The sequence below is a fragment of the Ambystoma mexicanum genome, chromosome 9 (genome assembly GCF_040938575.1).
Source record: "Ambystoma mexicanum isolate Mex_15411 chromosome 9, UKY_AmexF1_1, whole genome shotgun sequence".
In the NCBI taxonomy this organism is placed as follows: domain Eukaryota; kingdom Metazoa; phylum Chordata; class Amphibia; order Caudata; family Ambystomatidae; genus Ambystoma; species Ambystoma mexicanum.
This window is the reverse complement of record NC_090931.1, coordinates 899,641,092-899,668,218: the sequence shown is the minus strand read 5'-3', so window position 1 is coordinate 899,668,218 and position 27,127 is coordinate 899,641,092. Positions and strand designations below refer to the sequence as shown.

At 48.3% G+C, this 27,127-nt stretch overlaps 1 protein-coding gene across 5 annotated transcripts in view; it reads left to right on the top strand.

The window, feature by feature from the left end:
• Positions 1 to 27,127, top strand: part of DIP2A (disco interacting protein 2 homolog A) — a 2,340,120-nt gene that overhangs the window by 1,762,983 nt on the left and 550,010 nt on the right. For all 5 annotated transcript variants that reach the window (XR_011274713.1, XR_011274712.1, XM_069616034.1 and 2 more), the window contains one exon: positions 25,673 to 25,794. Coding sequence is in view for 3 of the 5 variants with exons in the window: in XM_069616034.1 (XP_069472135.1) it covers positions 25,673 to 25,794 (122 nt within the window). In the remaining 2 variants the exon portion in view is untranslated. The remainder of the gene's footprint in view (positions 1 to 25,672; positions 25,795 to 27,127) is intronic.

The following is a 27,127-nucleotide window of genomic DNA, read 5'->3' as shown; positions in this document are numbered from 1 at the left end:
CTACAAGGTCTTAGTATCCATTCACCAAGTTGTCAATCAACTATGTTGCAACTGGCGAGCACCTGCACAACTGCGATTGTTCCAGGATTTGAAAAACAGCAGTTGGCTAATCCCAGAACATTTCTGGTATAAAGTTGACACTATGAAGACCAAATCGTGTGAACAATCGAAATCTTGCTTGTTCGGTTCGTGGACAGTCAATTAAAAGATGTTTCAGAGTTTGAGCTTTCGGATTAGAACACCCGTCGCATAGTTTCATTGCTAATTCTCCTTGGCCTCTCTCTGCCAAAACCTCTCCTGTTATTGCCACATTGAGCCAAACTCAGAGGAAATTATTCCTTATTTTCCAATCGGGGAATTTGACGAAATAGTTTGGAATGTAGCCTAGATTCTTTTCTTCTACCATAAATTGATTGGTTCTAGCTCTGGCATGCATAGTTTCAATTATTTTGATCCAGTCCATTTCCACCAGATTCTTTTTAGCCTTACAAGGGTTGTGTATTAAAGTTTCCAAATCAGAATTTGCCTTAGATAATTCATCAGAGACCCACTCTTCCAATTTTCTTAGTGACTCAGAGCCGCCCATCTCAAGATGCTCTTTAATATCTCTATGCAGGGAATCCTCTTATGCAATCGAGATTAGCCTAAAGAGAGAAATCAATTTCCAACCTCCTAGTGATTTTAAAGAGCTTAGCCCCAATTCAAATCTGAGGAGTCCCATGGAGACACTCATGGAGAGATTGAGGACTTTTCTCTTTTAGCACCAAGTACGTGAGCCCATTTGGGCCAGCCGGCTTGGAGGAGGAACTCTTCCGGATTAGGTCTTCCAAAATCTGTACATCAAATCGAAGGTCCCATTTTACACTCTCCAACACTGAAAAGGTGGATGTTCTGCATGAACCAAATGTGAGAGAAAGATATTCCACCCAAACCTTTTCAGAGACCAGGTTACAAAATGAGCTTTTTGGACTACCCTCCATTGTATTTATCACCTTCCAGAAATTGCCCGAGCCCCTGTCTGCCACCAACTTCAGCATGAGTTCACTGCCCTGCTGGAGACGTATGGCCTTCCTTCCCACCGACCATTGTTTATACAGCACACGTAATGCTTTACATTTCTTTCCCAGTTCATCTTTTCCCAGGTACAGTTTTTTTTAACAATCTTAGCTCTTGATTCAGGCGTTTTTTTTTCTTCAGCATAGACATTTCATCAAAAGCATGAAGATGTACTTGCCTTTTTCCTCCTACCCCCGTTACTCGGCGCACAGGTAGACCAAATAAATTTGGAGAAACTGTTCGGAGTACAGTTAGACCTTAATATATGATCAGGGGTTATACTGAGACAGTTATTCAATCTCAGCCCGTCCCGTTTATATTTTAGCAGGCGTATTCTAACCTTTCTACTTTCAACCATCTGTCTCTGCCTACATTGCCCTTCAAAAACTGTATCTGAGAAGGTCAATACCAGCCTAGAATGATCACTTCCCCACCCTTTTCAATACTCAATAAGCAAAGAGGTCAAGTCACAAAAAAAAAGTAATCGATGATTGAGCTTGATTTGCCCTGAGATCTTGTCGGATTGGCTGGTGAATCCCCCGGGAGAGACTCATTTCCCATTTTCAGACCCCATCCTTCCAGGAACTCTACCCAGGATCTACCGTTCTCTGAAGGTTTCCTCCCATGTACGGCCTCGCCCTCCTTTATCAGGTGGAGGCAATGAGAATGTAGGTCACCCCCATGATGACCTACAGTATGATGTGAGCTCCCCCATAGAGGAGCTTAGTTTTCCCTAGTGAAACAGCCAAGTCCCACCAATAAAGGCTTCCAAACTGGAACGCACAGGGTTCCAATAAACATTCACAAAAATCAAATCTGACATAAAGATCTGACATTTCAATGATACCCGACAGATTTGGATCCTCTCATCATTTTTTACGATAGAAAGAGGATCGTTCATTAGGGAATTTCTAATTGCTAACAGCCTGCCTGACGGTCTCCCTTTTCATTTTTTGGATAGCGGCCTGGGAATTGATTCTAAAGCCTTGCCTTTGATTTCAATTGGATTAACCAACCAAGTTTCTTGGAGCATTATGATGTCCCCTGATATGGAGAGGACCTCCTTCATCTCTTTTGCAATGTGAATGCAATAGGACCCCGCGTGTTCCAGCAGATTACCTTTAACTCCTTTTGTCTAAAGCTGCTGGGTGCCTACACCTAGCTTGAAGAGAACCTGCGACACAATTTCTGAAATGGGTGAATTGTCTCCATCAATCCCATTAACTTCCGCCCTCATGACCGTGGGATGACCTTCTTGTAAGTCCTCCGACCATTCTGTTGCTTTTGAGATCCATTTGGACGAGTACTGTTTTGCCTTCTGGGGTTCCACCGGACAGGTGTTTAACACTCGAATTCCCAGACCTTCCAACTCTTTTGAGGTTCCCATTATTGCTTCTTTACACTCTCTTGTGGGAAGTCCAAGTTCTACCTAATAGGCGTTTCGAATGTCTGGGAAACAAACATATTCAATGTTTTCAGACTTGATCATGTAAAGGCACCAGACTTTTTTCAGGTGTGACAGAAGAACACTAATGCAAAGTGATCTAGTCGCTTTTTTGTTCTATACGAGCGATGACCAAAGCTTAGGAATTGCAAAAATTGATATTTCTTACTCACTGGCTGCCCCCGGCTTGATCTGAAGGGACTCCTCTTTAGAGGCTTCCACTAAAGTGTCTCTAATCTCAATCGCTTCTTGAACTTTCCACATTCCATTATGGTCTATATTCAAGGAGCACTGTTTACCAGGCCCCAATTTCACTTCTTCCAGTATCTCGCTTTGCCCGGCACTATGGGTTTTGGCTTGCCCTGACAGAAAAATAGGTGCTATCCTCCTGTTGGGGATCGGCTGCTGTCTGTGCTTTACTATTTACACCAGCCGCTTTCGATGCTGCATGCTGTTTATTGAGTAGGAAGATGGATGCCTCTGGAATTTTCTTGTTGTTACTGCCCCAGCAGAAGTTGGGTCCCGGTGATTGATCACTGACCTTCCTTCCTTTACACAGTTCTTTTTCCAATTCCTCCTTCTCTGCTTCCTTCCAATCTGTTTGCAGTCCCACACTGACATTGATCACCCTAATTTCCTCTTGGTTTGTGTCTTTCGGCTCTTCCTCTTATCTTTAGGAGTGGGCTTCCCTCCCTTGGGACACTCTGTCGGTGAGAGACTATTGGGAGCCTTTACAGAGCAGGGACTGTCATAATTTTTGGCAATGATTTCAAAAAGGAGATTGTTTTTGTTTGCTTTATTTTTTGCCTTCTTTTCCTTTGTCTCTTTTTATTCTTAGATAAGCACTGCCCTGTCTCTGTACTGTGCTGGCTTGACAACTCTTGATTTACCTGAGAGTTAACTTCTTCCTGATTTGACAGTTGCTTCACCGTCTCTAGAGAGGCATAGACTACGTTGGCCATTCGTAGAAATTCTTTGAGGATAGATTCTGACAGAGGAGTGTCATCAAAGATGGAGGATTTTCTCTCCACTAGATTTTCTATTTTTTCCTCATCTGGCCATCTGATGGTTAGTTTGATTTTTTGTCAAGATGTCTTGGAGAAGTATCAGTGTTTACTTCCTCCTCTTTTTTTGTAGCAAATGCGCGTTGGATAGCGGATAAATCCATTCCCTGTTTTACCAGTTCCAATCTCATGTCTTTCATCGAGGGTGCAAAAGAAACATTGATAATATTGTTCACCCTACTAGATTTGAGTCCAGGTTTGCCACCTGCCTTGTGAGTTCAAGGAGGATCCCAGCTTGCCCTTGGACCCCGGTCCTTAAGAGTTCGAAGACAGAGACCATTGAGTTCAGCACAAAGTTAAGGGCTGCCAGAGTGGTGGTGTCCCTCGCTTGCATAGTATTCTGTGGGGATGGAGACTCTGTTAGTACTGAGCGATCCCCCAGTTCATCTCTTACGCTGTTTCCTGCTGGTATGGGACATATTTCTTCCGTAATGTGGGTTCCCTCATTTGACTGACGAATCTCTTTCATCTTCTAAAAGTCTAAAAGATATTCAATGTGGATAGTGACCACTTGTGTGCCCTCCTTCCTTCTGTCATTCTCTCTTGACAAAGGTGTTGGATCTTGATCAATTAAGAGCAAGTCTTCATCATTCATACTTGTACTCCTCTTTTTGCCAAAGTGACTCAATTTTTCTTTGAATCTTCTTAGTTATTGTGTATTCTAGACCACGCTTCCAAGCATGGGCTATACTCTCCTTTCCCGCCGCTTGATCAGGTCTAGGCGCTGGAGGGTGGAACACCATAACGGGCAGATTGTGAACCTGAGTGTGCACTTGAGCATGGATGACCTGTCTCTTGGGGGCCCTCTATTGGGTCGACATTATGTGACTCCAGGCCCTTTTCAAGCTCTCCATTTAAAACTTCAGAGCTGTTGGCCCCATTTAGGGGTATAGTGCAATCGTGTTCCGGTGCTTTCAAATCATCTGTCATCGCAGTACTGCGTCATTTCATCACACTCGTAAATTTGCCACTACCCCGGCAACAATATAGATGGGCCTTTAGCACTGTGTAGTTGTAATACTACTTTAGCTTTATTACGGTCACTTTTATGGCCTATATCACTTGCCGCGTCTCGGTCAACTGTCTTGCCGACTTTGGTCAATGCAAGTTTCTAGACCTTTTATTCACAGCCCAGGGCAAGAAGAAGAAAAATAGGAAGGCGAACAGTGAGGAGGGAGCGGGGTACAAACGACGCTACCCCTGACCGTACTCTCCCGACCACCCTACTTTCTTCCTTTTTGAATGTATGAGTGTCACTTTTATGCTGCCGGCTGCAAGTATTGGCTCAATTTCGTTAGCAACCTTAAGTAACTTTTAAATTCCCCCCGACTATAAATGGACTCACTGCGGGAGTAAAGAATTGCTATGTTTTGCTTGTGGAGGGCGTGATTGGAAGCGGCCACCGCCTCTACAAAGTCCTGCAGATCTGTCTCCCATGGCTGTCAGCGGCTGCTTTAACCCGTAGCTTACCAATAAATGAGGGAAGCACGAGCTATGACATGGTTTATTTTCTTTTTCCTGTTTTCCTTTTTACCTTTTTACCTTGTATGCTTTTTTTTTGTAATTGTTTTTATTTCCCCTTTTCCTTATTTCTCTTCTGACATAAGATTGAACAGTCTAGGGGGTGAATGTAGCACACAGGACAGCTATTATCAGCTTGTGCCAAAGTGAAGTCAGCTGTGCAGGATCAAAGAGACACAGCTCTGAAGTCTCCCGCTTGGATCAACACGCAGCTCACGGCTGCTAATGACACTTCTGTAAAAAGGAATGGCGAAGTGGCGGCTGCTTACGTCCAATGCCAGCTTTTTAGAGTCAAAATGAAAAAAAACGATGACTTATATATAACTGACTTTGTCTCTTACCCCCAATGACACGCAGTTGTCCGGTTGTGATAGCTTGAAGCGGGATTATTTGCAAAGACGTTCTCCAGCCGGTGGATTAGAACGAGAAGGGGCCCCTTCTCCGGCTCCCAACGGACCACAATAGACCACTTGTCCTCCATTTCTCTCTGCTTCAATATAAAGTTATCAAGGCTGCCCTGCCCACAGGATCAAAGGGCAAAGCCCCACAGTCTCCTGGATGTACAGAGCCTTAACAGGGTACAGGACTGAATAATTTATTACAGGGGTCCCATGCGGTTCTCTCATTCACTGAGTGCAAGAGTCACTTGCAAAAATGTTCTACGCTGCAACAACACACAATTAGATGTGTGAGCTGGGGAAAAAGCTGGGAAAGAAGAAAGCAAAAGGAGTCAGCTTTCTAAAGAGACCGCCTTTACTCCGGATCCACATGAAAAGTACCTCTTGTACATTTAAGAGTGTTACGGTCACGCTCATAAAGTCTTCGGGGGCATCTGCATAGCTAATGTGGACCTTCCCGAAGCACTTTCCCCACTGCCGCTCTATAGTTCTAGAGCTTGTAAATCAGCTACTCTCACTGAAGTGTTGAGTGGGGTGAGAGTGCAGTTATGTTCGCTCCTCTAGCCTCCTCTAGCCTCTGGGCATGGCACAACTTCGGCACAACAAAGTGCAACACTGCCACAGCCTGCCTTGGCTCACCCCACACACACCTCGCTCACCTGACTCACCCTCACCAGATCACCAGATCACTGGGACTCACTGCAGCACGAACAGAGGGCAGCAGATGGTGGGCGGCGGGCAGTGGTTTGTAGTGGTTTGAAGCGATTTGTCACACCAACTCTGACTTCGAAATGGTTGAAATGATCGGAACACCCAAATCCATTAGAGGAAAGGGCTCACCGATGTGAATCACAGGACGTGTCAAGCCGCACTTCACAAGAGCACTGAATGCCGACTCGTATTCCGTACAGCCGCTTCAGACAATGCCTAGGTATTTCAGATTGTCAGGAGCCCACTTCAGCTGTGACCTTAGTTGAGGGCGGGGAGTACTGTCTGTCAGGGGGAATATTTCGGATTTACTATAGTTTACTGGGAACCCCGAGTATGCCCCAATTCAGGCTAAGTCCTGCATTATTGGATCTATGTTATTTTATCGGTCTCTAACGCATAATAGCACATAGTCTGCGTACAGCGATATAAGTTATGGAGTGCCTGATATGCAGATGCCTTTATTACGGTTCGAGAGTGTAGCCAGTCAGCCATGGGTTCAATAGCCAGGGCAAACACTAATGGTGACAGGGAGCATCCTCGTCGGGTCCCTCTGTGTAATTCAAACGGTGGGTACTGGGTATAGTTAATGTGGACTGTTGCCATGGGTTTTGTATATAGTAATTTGATGTAGTTCATAAGTGTCACCCAGTCCGCACTTCTTCAAGACTGCAAATAAAAAAGGCCGCGCGGCCATGTCAAATGCTTTTTGGGCATCTATGGCTACAGCCACAGCATTTACATCTGGGGATATACGTGCCATGACATTAAACAGACATCTCAAATTGAAGGATGTTGCCCTACTTGGTATGAATCCGGCCTGATCTTGGTGGATCAGGTCTGGTATAAGAGGGAGGAGTCTGTTAGCAAGGGCTTTGACCAGTGGTCAAAGTGCACGAAAAGAAGTAGTGGAACTATGTTCCCTGCTGGCTTGTCGCAGCTTCCCACAAACACCACACCACGCCCCCTCCAACGCGCCATATAAACCCCTTAACAAATGTGCCTGCAGTTTAAGGGACCGTTCGGTGCAGTGTACTGATGTGCAAGTTTCAACTTCTTCCTACACTTTTATTTTAAAACGGAATGGTTTCTTGTTACTATAAAAGTATAGGAACAGTAAAACTTAATTAAAAAAGTAGAAGAGCACTGCTCCTGCTCACTTCGACCACTGGCTTTGGCATACAGTTTGGTGTCCACATTCATCAATGAGTGGTCTGTAGGACCCACATTCTTCCCTCCTTTTCCCAGGTTTAAGCAGAACTATCATCACTGCTTCACGTAGGCATAGTGGTAGTCGGCCATTACGGACCAATTCTTCCCAAAGTTTCAGTAGTGGGTGGACTAACAGAGTGCCGTATTCCATATAGAATTCGGCAGTGAGCCCATCTGCCCCCAGTGCTTTGTTTCTGGGTAGTTCTCTGATCACATGCATGAGTTCTGCAGTAGTTGGCAGGGTATTTAGTGGAGCCCCCGCATCGGGGGGATAATAAGGACATCGGGATGTCATCTAGGAAGTTGTTTAGTTCTTGTTCATTTGGCTCCCCGTGATTACTGTAAAGGGTAGTGTAAAACTTAGTGAACACCTCATTTATGTCCCGTTCAGTATCTACCATGGATCGGCTCTCGTCTTCCACCCCAGTTATGTGATTTTGTGCCCCTTCCATTTTCACCAGGTTGGCCAGTATTTTCCCAGGTCTATCACCCTCCCCGTATTTCCTGGCCAAGGCCGGTTTAGCAAAGTATTGTATTTCCCTGTCCGCCCGTTGTCTGAAAGTGTTCAGTTGTGTCTGAATCTTTGATAGCATATTACAGTTTGGTGTCCCAGAGTATTGTTTTTCTAGTATCTGGAGTGCATTTTCGCACTTCGACAAGTCCCCCTGTATAGTGCGTAGTATGCCCGATTCTTGTGACATCGCCATCCCTCTTGTATATACTTTGAATGCTTGCCATAAGTTAGCTTGCGAGACTGATCCGTTGTCATTGGTTAAGAAATAAGTATGGATATCCTCAATATCTGTTCTGAAAACAAGGTCTTGTAGCGCCATGGATTTGAACCTCCATATACTTAGATTCATTTGGACCTTGCCCCATTGTAAAGCTAACATGATTGAATATTGGTTTGAATAGGTTTGTGGGTATATATCAGTTTCCGTCACTTGCCCCACTAGTTGATCTGATACCAGCATCATGTCTATTCTAGATGCCATATCGTGCACCGTGTAGCATCTTTCTTTTTGGTGTAATATATATGCCATATGTCTTGTAGGTGTAGACTTTCTAGTGTTGTGCGGCTGCAGGTCGCAGCTTTCGTTGCTGGTCTTGATCTAGAGCCCGTGTGGTCAAGGGTTAAGCCCAGGATTGTATTTGTCAATGCCCCTAATTACTGCAATAGGCATGTAGGATATTATCAAGTCAACTATCTTAGTGTAAAAGTTTGGGCCATCGATATTGGGCCCATATGTATTCACCTGGAGTATTTCCCTATCGTGAAGTTTACCATGTACACTGACTTATCAACCTTCTGTGTGCAACTGTACGAAAGTCATGGTTTTATGGATTAAGGTCAGTACTCCTCTGGCGTGGAATATGCAGTATAGTCACCGGCCTTCCGGGGGGCACCAGCGATCATCTTTTTGGGTAATTAATACCCTGGGTAGAAAGTTAAATCTGGAATGTCTCGCTTGGTTTTGCTTTACGTTCATGTTACCAGGACAAAGTAATTTACAACATGAATAAGTATTATGAGTTAAAGTGAATAACTAGGCCCCTTCTACTATGGACAGCAAAACAGGATTGTTCCAGTGGTCTGTTTAAGGTGAAAATCAAGGTGTTCTTCTGGGTAGTTCTTCCGCCTTTTTGGAACTCATTGGTATGTTAGCTTCAATAAAGTTCACAGCTTCCTCCGGGAGGGTGAAGAATAAGGTCTTTTCCCGGTGTATAATCCATAGGCGCGCAGGGAATAACATGGCATATGTTATCTCTATTTCTTGGAGCATGCGTTTCATAGCTCTGAAGGACCTCCGTTCTTGTTGGACCGCCAGAGAGAAGTCCGGATATATATGAAGTACAGCAATATCATGGCGCAATAGCCCTTTTTCCCTGGCAAGATGCAGCACTGTGTCACCGTCCCTATAGTTAGGTTATTGCGCGATTATTGGCCTGGGAAGAGCACCGGGCTTAGGGCGTGTCAGCATTGTTCGGTGCGCTCTTTCTGTTACAACCATTGAGGAAAAGCTTTGTCAAATCATTCAGGAGATGCTCAATGCTCACCCCCATGGGGTCTTTGCCAGATTCTTTTCTGGCAGCCCAATTATGCGGATGTTACTTCTCCGCGAGCGCGATTCCAAGTCGTTGCATTTAAGCAGGGCTCTTCAAGTCTGTGGTGACTCTTGACATTTGGAATTTCAGAGTGGTTATGTCATCCTCTGCAGTGCCGATCCGTGTCTCTACCTCTGTCATGCAACTACTTATTTTCTCCATCTTAACATTTAGAGTGTTTATGTTGGATGTAATGCTGTCCAGTTTATCATTCATTGAAGCAAACCTGCCTTGTATATTGTCGAGCACCTGCTTGAGACTTAGCGCCTCAGTCGAGGATTCACAGGTGGACATCTCGGTCTGTAGGACACTTTGTCCGGACGAGGTGGGATGGGCTGTCTAGCAATGGTATTCAGAGTATTTTGTTACTTCTGATTAGTCCCCTCTCTGGCCATAGTTTGTTTCGTCTCTGCTGAGAGAGCCAGACTTTATACTTTCAGGTAATGTTTATATTATTGGGAGACAGATTTGGTAGTGCGGCTGGGAGCAAGGGTTGAGTTGTCCATTAAATGTTATCTGTCACTGGCAGTGGCTATGCCCTGTTGATATGGCAAGGGTGCAGTACCAGGGCTTCAAACACGTTTGGTATTTGTCTTACTGGAGGTGTCAGTTCCTTTTAGTAGTAGGTGTATTGCGCGGGGTGCAGGTAAGTGGTCGGTAACCATAGATGCAGCGGGCAGAGCACTCCTAGCCGGCGCCTGATGTTTCAATCTGCGTCTTGTCCCTGCAGGCTGTTAAGGGTTTACTTTACAGTAGCATGTATAGCTGTTTCATTGGTGCAGGGCATTAGAGTCGTAGACCGAAGTGCAGTCTGGATTGCTCCAGTGTAGTTTCCCCTGTGTGGCTACAGTGCTGCGGGTGCGTGGGGAAGCAGCATGTGAGAGGCATATAGATTATTAGCTTTTGGACTTACCCCCCCTAGCATCAAACTCTGCATTGTCCTGGTGTTGTACTCCAGGCTGGGGGGTGCACAGCGGCAGGCCAGTCCGCATCTTGAAGCTGTTCTCTCTCTCGGGCCGATGTCACATAGTTGTACAGTATTGCAGCCTTCAAAGTATCCGTAGGGGACTGGAGCGGTAGGGCAGCTTTGCTCTGGGTGCAGCGGTGCCGAGCACCACAGCTTTAGGTTGTATTAGGCTCCAGCGCCAGTTGCTCTGACGCTGTGGTGTATAACACGCACCTCCTGGTTGTTCGACCTCTCAGTGGTAGCCGAGTCTCGGATGTCCGGCGTCACTAGGGGTTATGGCCCCTAATTCGAACAAGTAATGGTGACGTATTCGCTTACACAAAATGTGATCTCAATTTGTGTTAGCTTATATGGGATGTAGAATTTCCCCCGGGTGGTTAAAACGCTGTGGGTGCGCGGGGAAGCATGTCACATGTGAAGAGACCACAAATGTGTCAATTTCAGCCTCTTATTTACCGCTATTTGATTAAATCATGCAGGGTGCTGTTGCTCCGCTTGGCCTCTAGAGACTTGCTCACTGTACCTTGCATAAACTTCATACACTTTTAATTGTCCAATAATTTGAAAGTTGCAGATGTTTTCTTTATCTAAGAGAAATGTCTCCTTCGTTCATAGATTATCCTGGTTAACTGCCCTTGTGCCTCGTCATTTTTCCTTAAAATAGCATCTTTGATCCTGGGCCAACATAGCCTTTCTGTTGTTCTGCACATTCTGCAAACTTGTTCTGTCTCTGAGGTAGCTTGGTTGAATTCGACATGAGCCAGCGTCCATTTTCCAATCATGGTGGTCCTTGCCACGTTATATATTCCTCTATAGCAAGCCTCTACATGGTTCCTTTCTGCCTTAAGTTACTGTGTATTTACAGTTATTGACCAGTAAGTTACTTCATCTTCTTTGTATTCACGATTACTTTAGCCTTAGGTACATGTTTTTCTTGGTGCTTTAGTTACATTATCATTCTCAAGTATTTTCATATCGTTTCAGCATAGGTGTATATATCTTCTTCATGACATCACTCTGCCCTTTTTACTTTAACGTTCCATGATGTCCATAGGTGGATGCTAACATTCTTCCATGCGGCATCCTTCCACACTTTCAGTGCAAGGGTACATTCTGTATGTCTGTCTCAGTGCATAAGCCTAATTTCTCCTGCATGGGGTCTGGCATGGATTCACATGCTCATGAATATTCCCCGTCGTCAGGCTGGGAATCCTCGGTAAAGAAAAAATCAGTATCAGTTTCGTTTCTGATCTGTCTTTCTTAGTAGTAACCAATCACTGGTCTCTGGGTCATACTGCCCCCCAGCCAATGACTGCCCTCTCCCTAAGCCCCTCCCCTGGAAGCCATCCTCTGATTTTTACCGCATGTTCAAGTGTTGGGAGTCCTCGTGCTATAGCTCTCAAGCTTTTACTGCATTTTCGCGCTTTTTTCAAAGAGATTTTCTCATTTTTCGGTTAAATCGAGCCTCAAGCTCCACCGTTCTACTTCCGATCAACGGGGACCCGTTTCGGAATTTTCTACACCCCTCAAGGATGAAGTTTTCGTCGAGTTGCGCTTCTTGGAGGATTCCAGAAGACCTGAGGCCTACCATGGACATGGCCTAGGACAAGGGAAGCTCGACGCGCGGATCCAAGCTGTTCAGGAACTGCCCTGGATGCGGGTTACAGAATGTTTTCAAGGAGGACGAGCATTCGAGATGTCACTACTGCCTTCATGAGGACAAGGCGCACGTGGAGAAGGACGGTGCATTCTGCAAGAACCTATAGGAACGGACCATGAGGGATCGTCGTACCCGCCCCGCCAGCTGGCTGGAGAAGGGCCCAGCAGGTGAGAAGAAGAAAAGGTCCGAGCGGTCTTCTTAGTCCTGTGAGGGTGCCCTGGCGACGGGGGCCCAACAGAAGGCTAAGCACCGTGAGTCCGCGGGCTCCGCGAGCGCCGAACTGTCGGGCTCTTCGGCTGCCAGGCAGGGCCCGCCTTCCCCGGCACCATCAACCACAAGCCAACGCTCTGGTTCAGGGAAGAGGAAAACCGAGAACCCGGGTAAGCTTCTGGAGAGGCCCCGGTCGATCTCGAAGGATTCGGCCGAGGGGGAGCGAGGCGGTGACCCTCCTCCCAAGGTAAAGGCTTCAAGTGCGCCAAAGGTGGCGAAGGCCTTGATCCACCCAGCTAAGGCCTTTAGCGAGGGAGTCGTGGTGGCCCTGGCGAAGCCTGGGGAGGCTACACCAGTGGAGGCGATCTCGGGGCCCAGAGTTTCCCTGCCACCGCGGAGGGAATCCCCTTTCCAGCCCATAGACAAGACCCCGTGAACACCCCGGTGGAAAAAGGGGGGGGCGGTGGCCATTACGGACACGGATTCAGCCTCTGAGGAGGAGCTGGTGAAAAGCATGAAGAACCTCAATGAGAGGTTCGAGAAGGTACGATCCCATGGGAGGGATCCCGAAGAGGTGGTCGAAGAAAGCGACGGTGGCGCCGACGAGGCCCCAGTGGAGGAGCAGCCTTCCCTCTCGTCGCAGCCATTGCCCGAGCCTCAGGACAACTCGGCGGCCATTTTGATGGCAATCCAAACCTTATGCACAGAGATAAGGACAAGATTACCACGAACCACGGCGGACGATCCAGAACCGGGCCCGTCGGGAAGCCCTCCGAACAAGCGGAGGAGAGTTCATCCCTCCCCGCCCTTCATGCCCCCACGACCTGTGGAGCCCTCATCCCCCTCACCGGACCCCAGGGATGACACAGCGACAGATACGACGTGGACGGACCTTCCATCACCACTCCCTTGGGCTTCCCCGCCCGACGAAATTGGCTCCTTTCACGCCATGATCGCCAGGGCATCCGCGTTTTTCCAGCTCTGCCCCGAGGAACAGAAGGAGGGTTTCCTCTATCAACGGCGAGAGGCCAAGAGAAAGACGGTCCTCGTGGTACCGTTACTCGACGATATCTGGGACGTGGAACTTGCGATCCTGAAGAACCCGTCCACGACACCTGCCAAGAGGGACAGGTACGAGAAGAAGTACCGGGTCCCCGACGCCGCCCCTCAGGGCTCAACCTACACCGGATTCGGTCGTCTCAGCAGCGGCCAAGAAGAAGAAGGCGGCGAGGGCGCAGCCTCAACCTCTACATCCCCACCTGACGGCGAGGGTAAGAAATTGGACGCCATGGGGACGCCATGGGGCGACGGGTCATCTCGTCTGCGGCGACGACAATTAAGGCAGCCTTAGCGATTGTGGTCCGTTACGACAGGGAGCTATGGTACAAGATAGCTCCCCTACTGGACATCCTACCAGAGGACAAGATGGCGGATACCCTGGAGATTCTGCAGGAAGGTGAGGTGGCGTCAGACCACGTCATAACGGTGGCAACGGACATTGCCGACACCGGGTTTCGCCATTTAGGCAACAGTGTTTGCCTTCAACGACGAGGCTGGCTCAAGGCGACAGACTTCCGTCAGGACGTGCAGACCAGGGTTTTGGACATGCCGTTCGACGGCAACAAACTGTTTGGGGAAAACGGTGGATGAGTCGCTGCAGGCCATCAAGGCCGACACAGAGACGGCCCGAGCCCTGGGAGTACTTCAGCAACGACGGCCCTTTCGGAGCGCCGGAGGCAGACAGGGGGCCTCCAAGAGATGAGGTGGTAGCTCCTCTCCGTACCGCCAGGCGGCCCGCTCCTCGTCCCAGGAGGGTTACAGAGGTCGCGGCAAGCAAGGAGGATCTCGGCATCGTCGCCAAGGCGGCAAGGCCGCCTCCAAGCAAGATTGAACCGGCCGTAGCGTCGGGCCCTCACCGAAGCACCCCGGTGGCAGGCCGGCTGGCGAAGTTCCTCAGCGTGTGGGAGTCCATCTCCACCGACCGTTGGGTGCTGGATGCCCTGGCCCACGGGCACACTCTTGAATTCCAAAAGAAGTGTCCCCGCATTCCTCCCGTGGCCAAGGAAAATCGCGTCCCTCAACTGCTGTTGGAGGTAAAGGCGATGCTCAAGAAAGGTGACATAGAGCTTGTCCCCAAGAGGCTCCGGGGCTCCGGCGTATACTCAAGATACTTACTCGTCTGAATGAAGACAGGCGGTTTTCACCCCATCCTGGACCTACGTTGGTTGAACAAATACATCAAGGCACAGAAGTTCAGGATGGTCACTCTCCTACACGTGCTGGGACAGCTGGAGGAGGGCGACTTCTATCGTCATTGGACTTGGAGGATGCTTACTTCCACATCCCCATCCTAAAAGGACACCGATTCGTAGGACGCCACTACCAATTCAGAGCTCTGCCACTCGGATTGAAGTCGGCACCCAGGGTGTTCACCAAGTGCCTAGTACCAGTGGCGGCGCGGCTGCGCCTGCAGTGGATCCAGATCTACCCCTACCTGGATGACTGGCTCGTCCATGCAAGGACAAGAGAACTCGCCGTCGAGCACACGGCGAAGACCGTCCGCTTACTCACGGAGCTGGGTTTCTCCAACTACCCGAAATCCCATTTGGTTCCGTCGCAGGTGGCACTGTTTCTGGGAGCGAAGCTCGATACAGTGGAACGATTGGTGTCTCCGTCGGAGGAAAGGACGAAGGCCATCTTAGGCAAGGTGCAGCGCCTGCTAGCCACGGACGTGGCCAGGGTGAGATCCATCAAGTCCCTCCTCGGTATGATGTCCTCATGCATCTATGTAGTATGCTTGTGCAGATTACGGATGCGTCCTCTACAGGAGTTCCTCGACCCCCGCTGGATGCAAGCAGCGGGCACCTTCGAAGACAAGATCCCGCTCAACAAGGTTTTCCGTCAGGCGATTCAGTGGTGGGGCACGGACTTCCAGACCCCGGCACATCAGGAGACTGTGACGACGGACACCTTCCTGGAGGGATGGTGTGCGCACACCGGAGATCTCCACGCAAGAGGCCTTTGGCTCCCGGAGGAGAGGTCTCTCCACATAAACATCATGGAGCTCCGCGCCGTGTTCTGGGCGCTCAAGAAGTTCCTCCCCTCCCTCAAGGGCAAGGTCGTGAGGATCTTCACCGACAACACCACCACGATGTTCTACGTCCGAAAGCAGGGAGGCGCCAGATCCCCAGCCCTATCCAAGGAGGCCCAGGATCTGTGGCACTGGGCCGTCGCCCAGGGGATGTTTTTGGTTCCCTTCCATCTGGCAGGAATAAAGAACACCAGTGCCGACTCACTCAGCAGGGAGCTGCGCTCGTGCCACGAGTGGGAACTACGCCAGGATCAAGTGGATCGGCTCTTCCAACGATGGGCAAACCCCAGATCGACCTGTTCGCGACGGCAACAAACTCTAAGTGCCAGAGGTTAGCCAGCAGGTTCCCCCAGCCGAGGAGCATGGGCGATGCTTTCTCGTTCCCCTGGGACGGCCTATTCCTGTGTGTGTTTCCTCTGTTGCCGCTGCTGCTTCGACTCATCGGCCAGCTCAAGAGGTCCCAGTGCAGGATGATCCTCATCGCATCGGCGTGGCCGAGACAGATCTGGTTCCCGGACCTTCTGGACCTCTCAGCGTCCCCACCAGTCAAGCTGTCGACAGACGCAGATCTTCTCTCCAGAGAAGGAGGCGCCATTCTTCATCACGACCCCGAGTCGCTGAACTTGCAGGCCTGCCTCCTGCAGCACTAAAGTTTGGAGAGTATGATATCCCGGCTGATGCAGAAAGGTTCTTGCAAAGACCAGGGCGTCCTCAACTCTCAAGTGCTACGGACATAAGTGGAAGCGGTTCTCTGTCTGGTGCCGTGCACAGAAGATCAACCCTCTACGGATTAGGGCACCTCAAGTGCTACCATACCTACTGTCGCTGGCCAAAGCTGGACTAGCTCACACTTCCATCAAGATACATCTGGCAGCGATCTCCCGATACACCAAAACTGCAGGACGGCCGTCCTTGTGGTCTCATCGACTGGTGAGGGAATTTATGAAGGGACTGTTCTGATTGTTACCGCCGGTGAAGGGGCCAGCCCCGGCGTGGGAGCTCAACGTGGTGCTGACCAGGCTCATGGGGCCACCATTCGAGCCTTTGCATTCGGCTCCGTTGAAGTTCCTGTCCTGGAAGACGGCGTTCCTTGCGGCCATAACCTCCACACGACGCGTGGGAGAGATTCAGGCACTATCATGCAAGCCTCCATCCTCCATACTTGACTTTTCACGATACGAGGGTGGTGCTGAGGACGCACCCCTCTTTCATGCCCAGGGTGCCGTCTGACTTCCATCTTAACGAGCCCTTGGTGTTGCCAGTTTTCTTTCCGTCACCTTCATCGCCGGCTGAGAGGACTTTGCACTCGCTCGATGTAGCTAGAGTGCTCAAGTTCTACGTGGACCAAATGAAGAGTTTTCGGAAGACATCACAGCTGTTTGTGAACTTTGGACCTGTGAACCAAGGGAAGGCTCTCTCGAAGGCTTCCATTTCCAGATGTGTCTCCGGCTGCATCATGCACTGTCATCGGTTGGCCAACCGACCGTTGTCCGGCCGTCCGAGAGCCCATTCGACAAGAGCGATCGCTTCTACTACCGCGTTCTTGTCTGGTGTGCCCCTGCTGGACATCTGCAGGGCTGCTACGTGGAGGTCGACGCACACCTTCACAAGATTCTACTGCGTCGACAGGGATTCCAGGGAGGAGTCCAGAGTCGGCCAAGCAGTGCTGCGCAACCTGTTCACCTGATGGTGGGCCTGGTGAGGAGGTAAGAGTTGCTTAATGTTGAGTTTATGTAATGCTTAATGTTGAGCCTTTTGCCACCTCCCGTGGTTGTTCATGTGTGTACTTCTATGTATTCTTATATTCATGAGCATGTGAATCCATGCCAGACCCCATGCTGGAGAAGGAACAAGTTACTTACCTGTAACTGTTGTTCTCCAGCATGGGTCTGGCATGGATTCACATGCGAACCCTCCCTCCTTCCCCTCTGCGGCTTTTCACTTGGTCATACTGCCACTTTACGTGCTACCAAATCTGAGGATGGCTGCCAGGGGAAGGGCTTAGGGAGAGGGCAGTCATTGGCTGGGGGCAGTATGACCCAGAGACCAGTGATTGGTTACTATTAAGAAAGACAGATCAGAAACTAAACTGATACTGATTTTTTCTTTACCGAGGATTCCCAGCCTGACGACGGGGAATATTCATGAGCATGTGAATCCATGCCAGACCCATGCTCGAGAACAATAGTTACAGATAAGTAACTTGTTCCATACACTCGATGCGGTATATGAGCAATACAGGGGGTCCCATTTACTGCTTTTCTATTATTTCAATATGACGGCATTGAGGGGGCAGGAACTAGTGTGAAAGCATCCACCTGCTCCTCTACATTCCCCCCTCTGGTTGAAATTTCAACCATATTCTCTTCTTTCATTATCTTCATCTTCTCTTCATACTGTTTTTCATTCTCCTTTATCATTTCTTCATACAATCGTTTCTTGGGCATCCATATCTTTGTCACCCCCTCAGGTGACCGGCATTCTTCATACGTTCATCCACCCTCCAGGTCATGTGACAGCACTCTCCAGATGGTGGACAGAATAGCCAACGTTGTATATATTTTTTATGATACTTGGGGTAGTACAACTTGGTTTCCGGAGGTGCCAGGGCACCTTTCTTTATATTCTCATGGGTACTTCCCTCATTCTGCATCTAATCACCAGTTTCAGAGTCTTAATCAATCTCGATCTTCAGCCTGATAGCTTTTTTGGTTGTAATTGGTTATTTATAACGCGCTTAATACCCAGAGGTTTCTAAACGTGGATCGGGGATCGAGCCATTGTTGCTCAGCATCATCTTGCTTATAAGGCGAGCGCCTTGCCCCTGAGCTATCGCGTCTTCTGGCATTGTCCCAAGATGATCCTTAGGAGACCGAATCCTAGCAACACAAACACTAGTATTGCTCAAAGTATTTTGAAAGCATTGGTCAACCAGGTTGGCATCCACGACAATAAATATGAAAACCAATCATCTCGTACTGTCATCAGCTTCATCCTCCATTTTCATGTGCAGGGTCATCAGCATAGTTATTTCCACTATCAGGTTTCCATTTCCTCCATCATGAGATGGTATAAACTTACAGCAAGAAGACCCGATCTTGGTGTACATGCCTCCTTCCATTGCTGTAATCGGATCTAGGACATATCTGCTCTGGAGGGTCATTAACCTGATGGCTCTCAATTCTTCCCTGATAGCATTACATCCTTTTATTGTTGCATTGATAGTTTGCAGTAGCTCCATCTTGTAATCTGCAGCCACTTCGGGTTTACTGCAGCTTAAAGTCCTGGCAAAAATATAGCTGTCATTATCATTGCCGTCTTGCTGAGCAGTTTGCTTATCTTGAATATTGTCATAGGTCTCCATCGATTTGCTGAAAAATAATTCTCTCTTCAGCCTGCCGAGGTTGGGTGATCTGTTTCCTCTGGTGTTGATTCATTGTTCGAAATTCATCAATATGAAGGTCACTATGGGGAGTCACCAATGCTGGAACATGTATCATTACTACAGACCATATTCCTCCCCAATTCTTAGGCAGCTGCATGTAAGCTCTGGATCCACAGGCACAATATCGATCCATTAAAGAGGTAGTTCGCTCAGAAATGTTATTCTCCCAATTGATTGTGCATGTATTTTCGATCATACATCGATCCATCTTAAAATAAATTCCTAGGTTTTCCTCAATTTCATAAATGCAAAAATGCACGCCTGGGCACCGCCATCTTGTGGAAATCTTATCTGTTGATCTATCATCCTAAGTTCAAGTGCCCTCGTGGCAGTAATCCATATCACCCATCCCTAAAGCTGACATCACTAGTCAAATTGATATGCTCCACCTATTTTAATCACGTTGTTGGGCAGCGTTCCCTGTCATCACCCATGTCATAACGTTATCTAATGCAGAAACATAAACGCACACATCCACACAGTATGCAAAACATTTCTTTCTTTTCACAAAAAGAGTGAAAAACGTATATTTTGAAGGAAACACTGATAATTGAAATGGTAGCAAGTACTTTTATTTTTGTCATAACGCTGAAAAGAGGAGATTATGTCAGTGAAAACATCTTATAATGGCGATTCTGTTCAGTGATCGATTAATCACAATCTTTGTATTGTTCACAGAAAGTTCTCATTTTCCATGACCGATTTTGCATCTAGGACATTGTGTTTCGATTGCAACACTTACACATCTGCACGTTTTCATAATCTATAGGCTGCCATGTTACTCCTTGTTACTGCAACAGTGAATGGACAGATTGGTGTCTGGCGATCGTCCCAGATAATCGTTATCACAGATGCGTTGTTCACTAGTATTGTCCAATTTCAGTTGAAGAAGCTATCAACCGGAAGACTCGCACCATGACATGCACACATCGGTACAATGTAACTGTGTAAAATTGAGAATAAATAAGTTACTCTTTGACATCCCATCCCCTTTCCTCCATACTGTAAGGGCGTCCCTCGCGGGGGACGGGAGACATGACCTTTTTTCACCAGAAAAATCATCTTACTCTTTAAAGTTAGAGGTGCGTGGGGGTGCGGCCCTGGGAGCATGCACTCGCCTGACTGCCCACCAGCGCCACTCCTCAGTCCTCTTTTCCGCGTCGACGGGAACGGGCCGAATTCACCAGTGCTCCTGGGTTTGTCTTAGGCCATGTAATACCACGTGCTCTTCCCCGGATTTTCTTCTATGTTTGTCTTTTTCTTCTCAATTATGTACTGGTTCTCCGACACCACGCTCCTCCACAGCACATGTCAATTTATGCGGGCTTCAGCAGGTGTGCAGCCTGCGAGGGGCTCTTCTCTACATCCAGTCCCATGCCGTTTGCCTCCGCTGCCTTGACTCCGACCACGGCTGGGAAGGTTGTTCCGCGTGCAACGCTCTGGCTCCACATGCACTGAAGAACAGGCAAGCTAGGTGGAGAGAGCTCTTCCAGAAGTCACCTCTGGAGGACCTAAAGGACTTCGTCAAACATCACTCGAGGCCGAAGGTAAGGCCTCTATTTACCATCACACCCTGGAAAGGCAACTCCTTCCCAAAGAAGAAGCATCCTGACTTGGCAGCCCCATCGTTCCTTACTGCGCTTCAGGATCATGGGCTGCCATTTCCAATACAAGGTGCTACCACAGCTCACTTCCTATCCAGGCCAGTTACATCGGCCTAGTGGTAGCAACACCTGTTGGGTCTCATGGCAGCAGTCCTGTTGGCCATACCCCACACGAGGCTCAGGGTGAGGAGATTATAGCTGCGCTTCACAGCTTTATGGAATTGGGAGAGGGGCTCCCAAGCAGAGACTGTCAACATTCCTCCCTCTCTCCACTCGAACCTTTGGTGGTGGTCCGTGGACTTCAACCTGCGGCAGGGCAAGTCCTTCCGACAACCGGCCCCTCAGGTCACAGTTACTACGGAATCTTCCCTAGAGGGCTGGGGAGCCACCATGGACACTCAGTGTCCATGGGGTCTGGACTTAACAGGAGCAGGAGTCCCACATCAATTGGCTAGAATTGAAGGCCGTTTGGCTGGCTCTCCAGGCCTTTCTCCTTTTCATCGAGGGCAAGGCAGTTCTTATCCAGACAGACAACTCCACCAGCATGTGCTATGTCAACAAGCATGGCGGTACCAGATCCCCTTCGCTGTGCAACCTAGCAGTCAGCATGTGGAAATGGGCTCTGGAGAACAACATCTACCTCAGGGCTGTCCACCTCCCGGGGGAATCCAACCTGGAAGCGGACAGGCTCAGCAGACTGGGGGCAGACAATTACGAGTGGCAATTGAACGACCTGGTACTGAAGGACATCTTCCTCGGGTGGGGGCATCCACAGGTGGATCTGTTGGCCTCCCGGGACAACAGGAAATGCCAGCGGTTTGCCTCCTGGCAGGGGCAGGGCTCCGGCTCCCTGGGCGACGCGTTCCAGATACAATGGAACAACATGCCACCCACACCCCTGGTCTACAGGGTTATCTGCAAGATAAAGGAATCTTGGCACCTCAGCATCATCTTGATAGCTCCTTGGTGGCCGGCGAGACCTTGGTTCTCCGAGCTGCTCAGCCTTTCGGACAGACCACCAATTCACCTCCCGCTCGGCCCAGCTCCTCTCCTAGCCCAGCAGGGGGGCAGGGTACTCCAACCTGCCCCTCACAAACTAACCCTTGCAGTGTGGTTCCTGAGCAGGTCAAGCTGAAATACTCGAGCCTTTTGCAGGCTAACTTCGAGATCATCCAGGGCACTAGACACAAGGCTACTAGGAGCCAGCATGAGAGGAAATGGTCTAGATTCTGTCACTGGGCCGACTCTAGAGAGATTGACCCCCTTAAGTGCACCTTGGATGATGTGCTCTCCTTTTCGGCGCACCTCACCCATGCCGGCGTACAGGTGGATACATGCCGCACCTATCTGGCAGCCATAGGGGCTTACAGGAATTCGGAGGAGGGCCTCTTCTTCTCCTCTAACCCAGTGGTCAAGCGACATCTGGCGGGCCTCCACAGGCTTTACCCGCCTATAAAGAAACCACACCATGTGTGGGACCTTAATGTTGTGTTGGGCGCCTTGGCGCACAAACTGTTTGAGCCAATGGCGTCCTCGGACATCAGGCTGGTTACCATGAAGATAGCCCTGCTAGTGGGCCTCACCTCAGCTCGCAGAGTCAGCGAGATCCAGGCTCTGGTGGCTTCAGAGCCCTACACTACCTTTCACAAGGAAAAGATTGTCCTTCGGGCGCACCCTGCGTTTCTACACAAGGTGACTTCCTCCTTCCATCTCAACAAGGAAATAGCCTTACCCACTTTCTTCGCCGACTGCAAGGACGAACCTCAGAGGGTCTTGCACCGTCTGGATGTCAGACACGCACTGAAATACTACCTGCACAGGACCAAGGACTTCCGCAAGTTTGACGCCTTGTTTGTCACTTTTGGGGGGTCAAGGCCAGGTTATCAGGCCTCCAGGCCTTCATAGCAAGGTGGATGGTCACGACCATCAAGGAGGCCTATGAGGGGCAGCACAAACCCATGCCAGCTAACTTACATGCCCATGCGGTCAGGGCCAAGGCCACGGCCATCGCTTTCCAGAGGCATGTGCCGTGGCTGGTCATCAGCAGGGCGGCTACATGGGCCACCCCTTCGGCTTTCTGTAAGCACTACTGCTTGGATGCCGCCTCTAGGTCAGATGCAGCGTTCTGACAGGCGGTTCTAAGAAACCTGTTTTTTTAAGGAGGGTCTTGTCTCCACCCTAGGGCTACACTACACTCAGTTGTAATCGCCCATACAATATGGAGGAAAAGGGACGCGACGTAAGAGTAATAGTTACTCACCGGTGTGACTAACATACTCTTAGTACATAGTCCCCTTTCCTCCATACGTTCCACCATCCTCCCCCCTGATAATACTGGTGTCATCAGGCAATGCTGAATATTGTTGACGCGTCAATGTGGACTGAAAAGTGGCGCAGGTGGGCGGAGTCAGGCGAGCGCATGCTTCCAGGGCCGCGCCTCTATATTTAAAGGGGAAGATGATTTTTCTGGTGAAAAAAGGTTCTGTCTCCCGTCCCTCGCGAGGGATGCCCATACAGTATGGAGGAAAGGGGGAATATGGACTAAGAGTACCTTAGTCACTATGGTGAGTAACTATTCATATATTTCAGTATCCACTTATAATATACACATTACATAAATATGTTAACTATGAATTAGTTATAATTAACACGTACAATGTCCAATCTTTGCCTCAAATTGATCATTCATCTGTGACAACATTCAATGTGTAGCATACAGCACACTTGCCATCCTCACTTGCCCAAACATTAATTAAAACTTTTCTTACATTGTGCGTTGGGTGTCCATTGTCCCTATGTGACGGCTGACCAACCGCTTCCAAAGACAGATCTCAGCAATAGAAACCTAACTTTCCTATCTGCTTTCAGTGTAGTGAATCTTTTCAATTCCTTGTAGATATTCACTACATTGTGTCCTTCAAATTGTTAGTGTGGTGCATTGAAGGCCAAATATCAATGAGACCCTTTATCCAGTTTTCACAGCGAGCCAAGTTTCTGAGGGTGCACCTGCCACAAAAATGAACAATATTCATATCAAGCTGTGTGGTGAAACACGATGAAATATTTCAAGTATTCTGCATAGCAAAAAATGTTTACTACCATTGTAATGGTAACAACATGCCTGATGGCACAACATTTATGGATTCCTTCACAGATGCACCTAGTCGAGGTGCAGACAGGCTCGAACTGCCCTGTTCGACAATAGGGCAATGGTCTGGAAATGAAGCAAAGCGATAGTGTGGGGTCGTATTTTGGGTGAAAGTGGGGCAACGTTTTATGGGCAAAAGCAGAACTAGAATACACATCAGGAAAACAGGCTTTTGCACCTTGACAGCAATACTCATCCTCGTGCTTAAAAATACTGAAACGTGTGATTTTTGGAAACACTGAGGTCTGCCTCCTTAAAAACCGAACAAAAGCATTTATTTTGTTAGTCTTGGCCATATTTTAGCCTTTGGGACTATGCAACCTATTTAAACATTAATCAATGCACCTATTTCCCAACACCTGATAAGTATGTATTGCTGTCAGCTAAGTAGCTAATTGCTACCCACCTTCACTGGGGTTTATAAACTCACAAACTTGTTTCGGTAATTTGACTTGACGTATAGAGATGGTTACAGCATGGAATACAGATGCATGTATATAGAAGGATGAAAAGCGGTGGGTTAATATTTAGAGGCAACACGGGTGGACCGGGATGGGGGCACCAAGAGAGTGAAAGGGTGTGCAAAGGGTCTATTTCGCACCAGGATGTGTGCACTGTTGCACCCAGGGCCAAACGTGCAATGAGCAACTTAAAAAAAATAAAAATATATATATATATTTAATAAAGGTACATCATTACAATTCCTGCATTTCCAGTGTGAGTATTGTGCAAGTGCAGGTTAGAAGTGAAGGAGAGAGAGAGCGGGAGGAGGGTATTGGACTAAGGTATGGGCAGGTGCTAATGGGAGCCCAGGAAAGGAAGTGCCAGGGGGTGCCACTGGAGGAGGCTTCTGGCTAAGTGCTTCGGAAGAAGTGTCACATGAGGTATATGCCCAGCAGTCAGGCGGGGGGAGCAGAGGGCAGTTCTGATGGATGTGGGTGCTGGTGTCGGCTTGGCAGAGGGTTTGGTAGCCTGTAAGACTCATGAAGATCCAGGCTGCCAGTCACAGCTGCTGTGGGCGATCCCGGGAGCCAGTGGAGAGATGCGATCCCTGGGCTTCAGGCCAAGGAGAAGTCTTGCAGCCCTATTCTGTATTAGTTGATGGGAGGAAAGGGCCAGATTGAGGAAGAGGCTGTTGCAGTAGTCCAGCCTGGAAAGTACCAGAGCGCTGAAGACGTTTAGCTTCTGGGGGAAGGTGACGAAAGGGAGAATGCCTTGAAGGATGTAATGTTGAAAGCGTGCCTTTTTGGAAAGGTCCAAGATGTAAGGGGTGAATGAGAGAGAGAAGTCTTACATCAACCCAAGATTTTTGGCCTCACTAGATTGCGAGGGTAGAGGGCCCAGTTAGGCTGGCTAGAGGGAAACTGGGTGGAGGGGCCCCAATCAGAAGGATCTCAGTGTTACTGGCGTTAAGACCGTGATCATTGTTTGCGCACCAAGCCTGAATATCGGTCAGACAATGGGGAATGAGAGAGGCGAAAGAGGCGGTAGTAGAGGGAAGCTTGAAGGAAAGCTGTGTGTAATCAGCATAACACTCGCAATGAGTAGAGGAGGAGGAAATCAGGTGTCACATAAACCTTTGCTCTGTTTCAATCTGCAGCCGATTAGCAAGATTCCCACTTTCCAGCGAAGTTAGACTCTGTATCTTAAAAGACGATTTGCACCCCCATTAATATTTGTATTTTTATTTTGTTTAGCATTTGTAATGTACTTTAAAAAACAGAATGGTGTTTCAAAGAGCCACAAGGCTAAATGGGATGGGAACAGGGTAAATAATAACAACAATGGCAATAACAGTAACTATACAGTCATGGTCCTACTAGGCCTTGTGAATCTTTTGAGGAAAACACAGTGCTAATTAATGGTTACAGGTTGGTAATTTATTTGTAATTTCAGAGAATTCAAAAATGGGAAGAAGGCTTGAATACACCAATGCACAGTGTCCAATGCTTAGGGAGAGTCTTGATACATTGATTGGTTGTACTTGAGTTGCATGAGATGATATGCTTTACTAGTGTGTCTTGTTTCCCTTTAACAGGCATAGACCTGATAGCCACTTTCTATGGGTGCCTGTATGCTGGTTGTGTTCCAATTACTGTTCGCCCACCTCACCCACAAAATTTGGCCACAACTCTCCCCACCGTTAAGATGATTGTTGAGGTAAGAGCAGTGCTTGTTCTGGTGCATTCCGAGAATTGGGGTGATCATTTGCTCTGAGGGAGGTGGGATATTGCTTTGTTTTAAAAAGATATATTTGCGGAGACATATTTGCAAATATAGACTTCTAACCTGCAAATTAAAAGAATTCAGTCTTGCTATGTTTTGAGTTACTGTATCAAGTTGAAGGAGAGCGTGCCAGGAGGACGAAGTGGAGGGATGAAGCCATTCTACAACTGGATTGGATAACAAGAAAACAAATTAAGGGAAAGATAATGAAAAAGGGCAAAGCATCATAAAATGTTGCACATGTATTACCACACAGATATTCCAGAAGGTGGCTGCTTGAGCTTTCCAGAAACCTAGGACAACGCAGAGGAATAGATTTCTTGCAAAATTAATATGAAACCATGAAGCTAAAGCATCCATCTTTTGGGCACCTGTAGTTGCCTTTCATTCAGTACATTGTACAATTCACATGGGTACTTTTGTTCAATAATGTTGTGTTATGCATTTCTGTATAGTTATTTTCCTCCGTCTTGTCTTTTTTTCCTTTTTCCTGTCAAGTTGAACTAACTGGTTATTTGATGTTTATTTTGTGGAGTATAGTAAGCGCAAACTAGTTAAGATAATAATTAAAGTCCCCTTCTCCAATCTGCACACAGGAACAAGGTCGAATTACCCCAGTTCACCCAGAGCCCGCTATGCCTTTCGTATATCTGCAGAATCACCACCACCCTAGTACCGAATTTGTGTGGATCGCTCAGGTACAGGACAAGATCTGCATAGAGAGAAACCCTGTCCTCATGGCCTGATGGTCACCGAAACCCCGCCATTAGAGGATCACCCTCGGCCATATATCACCAGAGGCTTAATGACAAGGTAAAAAAGCAATGGCCATAGGGGGTACCCCTGGCACATCCCTCGTTCAAGGCAATGGGCTGAGAGGTCCCCCCATCAACTCGTGTCACCGCCTGTGGATTGTTATATAGTAGTTTAGCCCACTGCAGAAATGTTCCTCCAAATCCGATGGCCTCCATCACTGCCCAAAGAAAGTCCCAAGAGAATGTGTCGAAGGCTTTCTTAAAATCAATCGCTCTTTTCAGTGCTATGTGCAACCGGTGGATATTCATGGCTCGAGTTGACATGAAACTACTCTGGTCTGGGTGGACCACAACCGGTAGCAGATGAGTCGCTATAATTCTGGCTAGGACTTTCGCTTCTGTATTAATGAGCGAGATGGGCCTATCTTCCTTTGGTATTACTATTATCTGAGCAGGGGGGGCGTGGCTAGCCAGCCATGGACAAGACTGTGTCTCCGTGCAGTGCTCCTGAT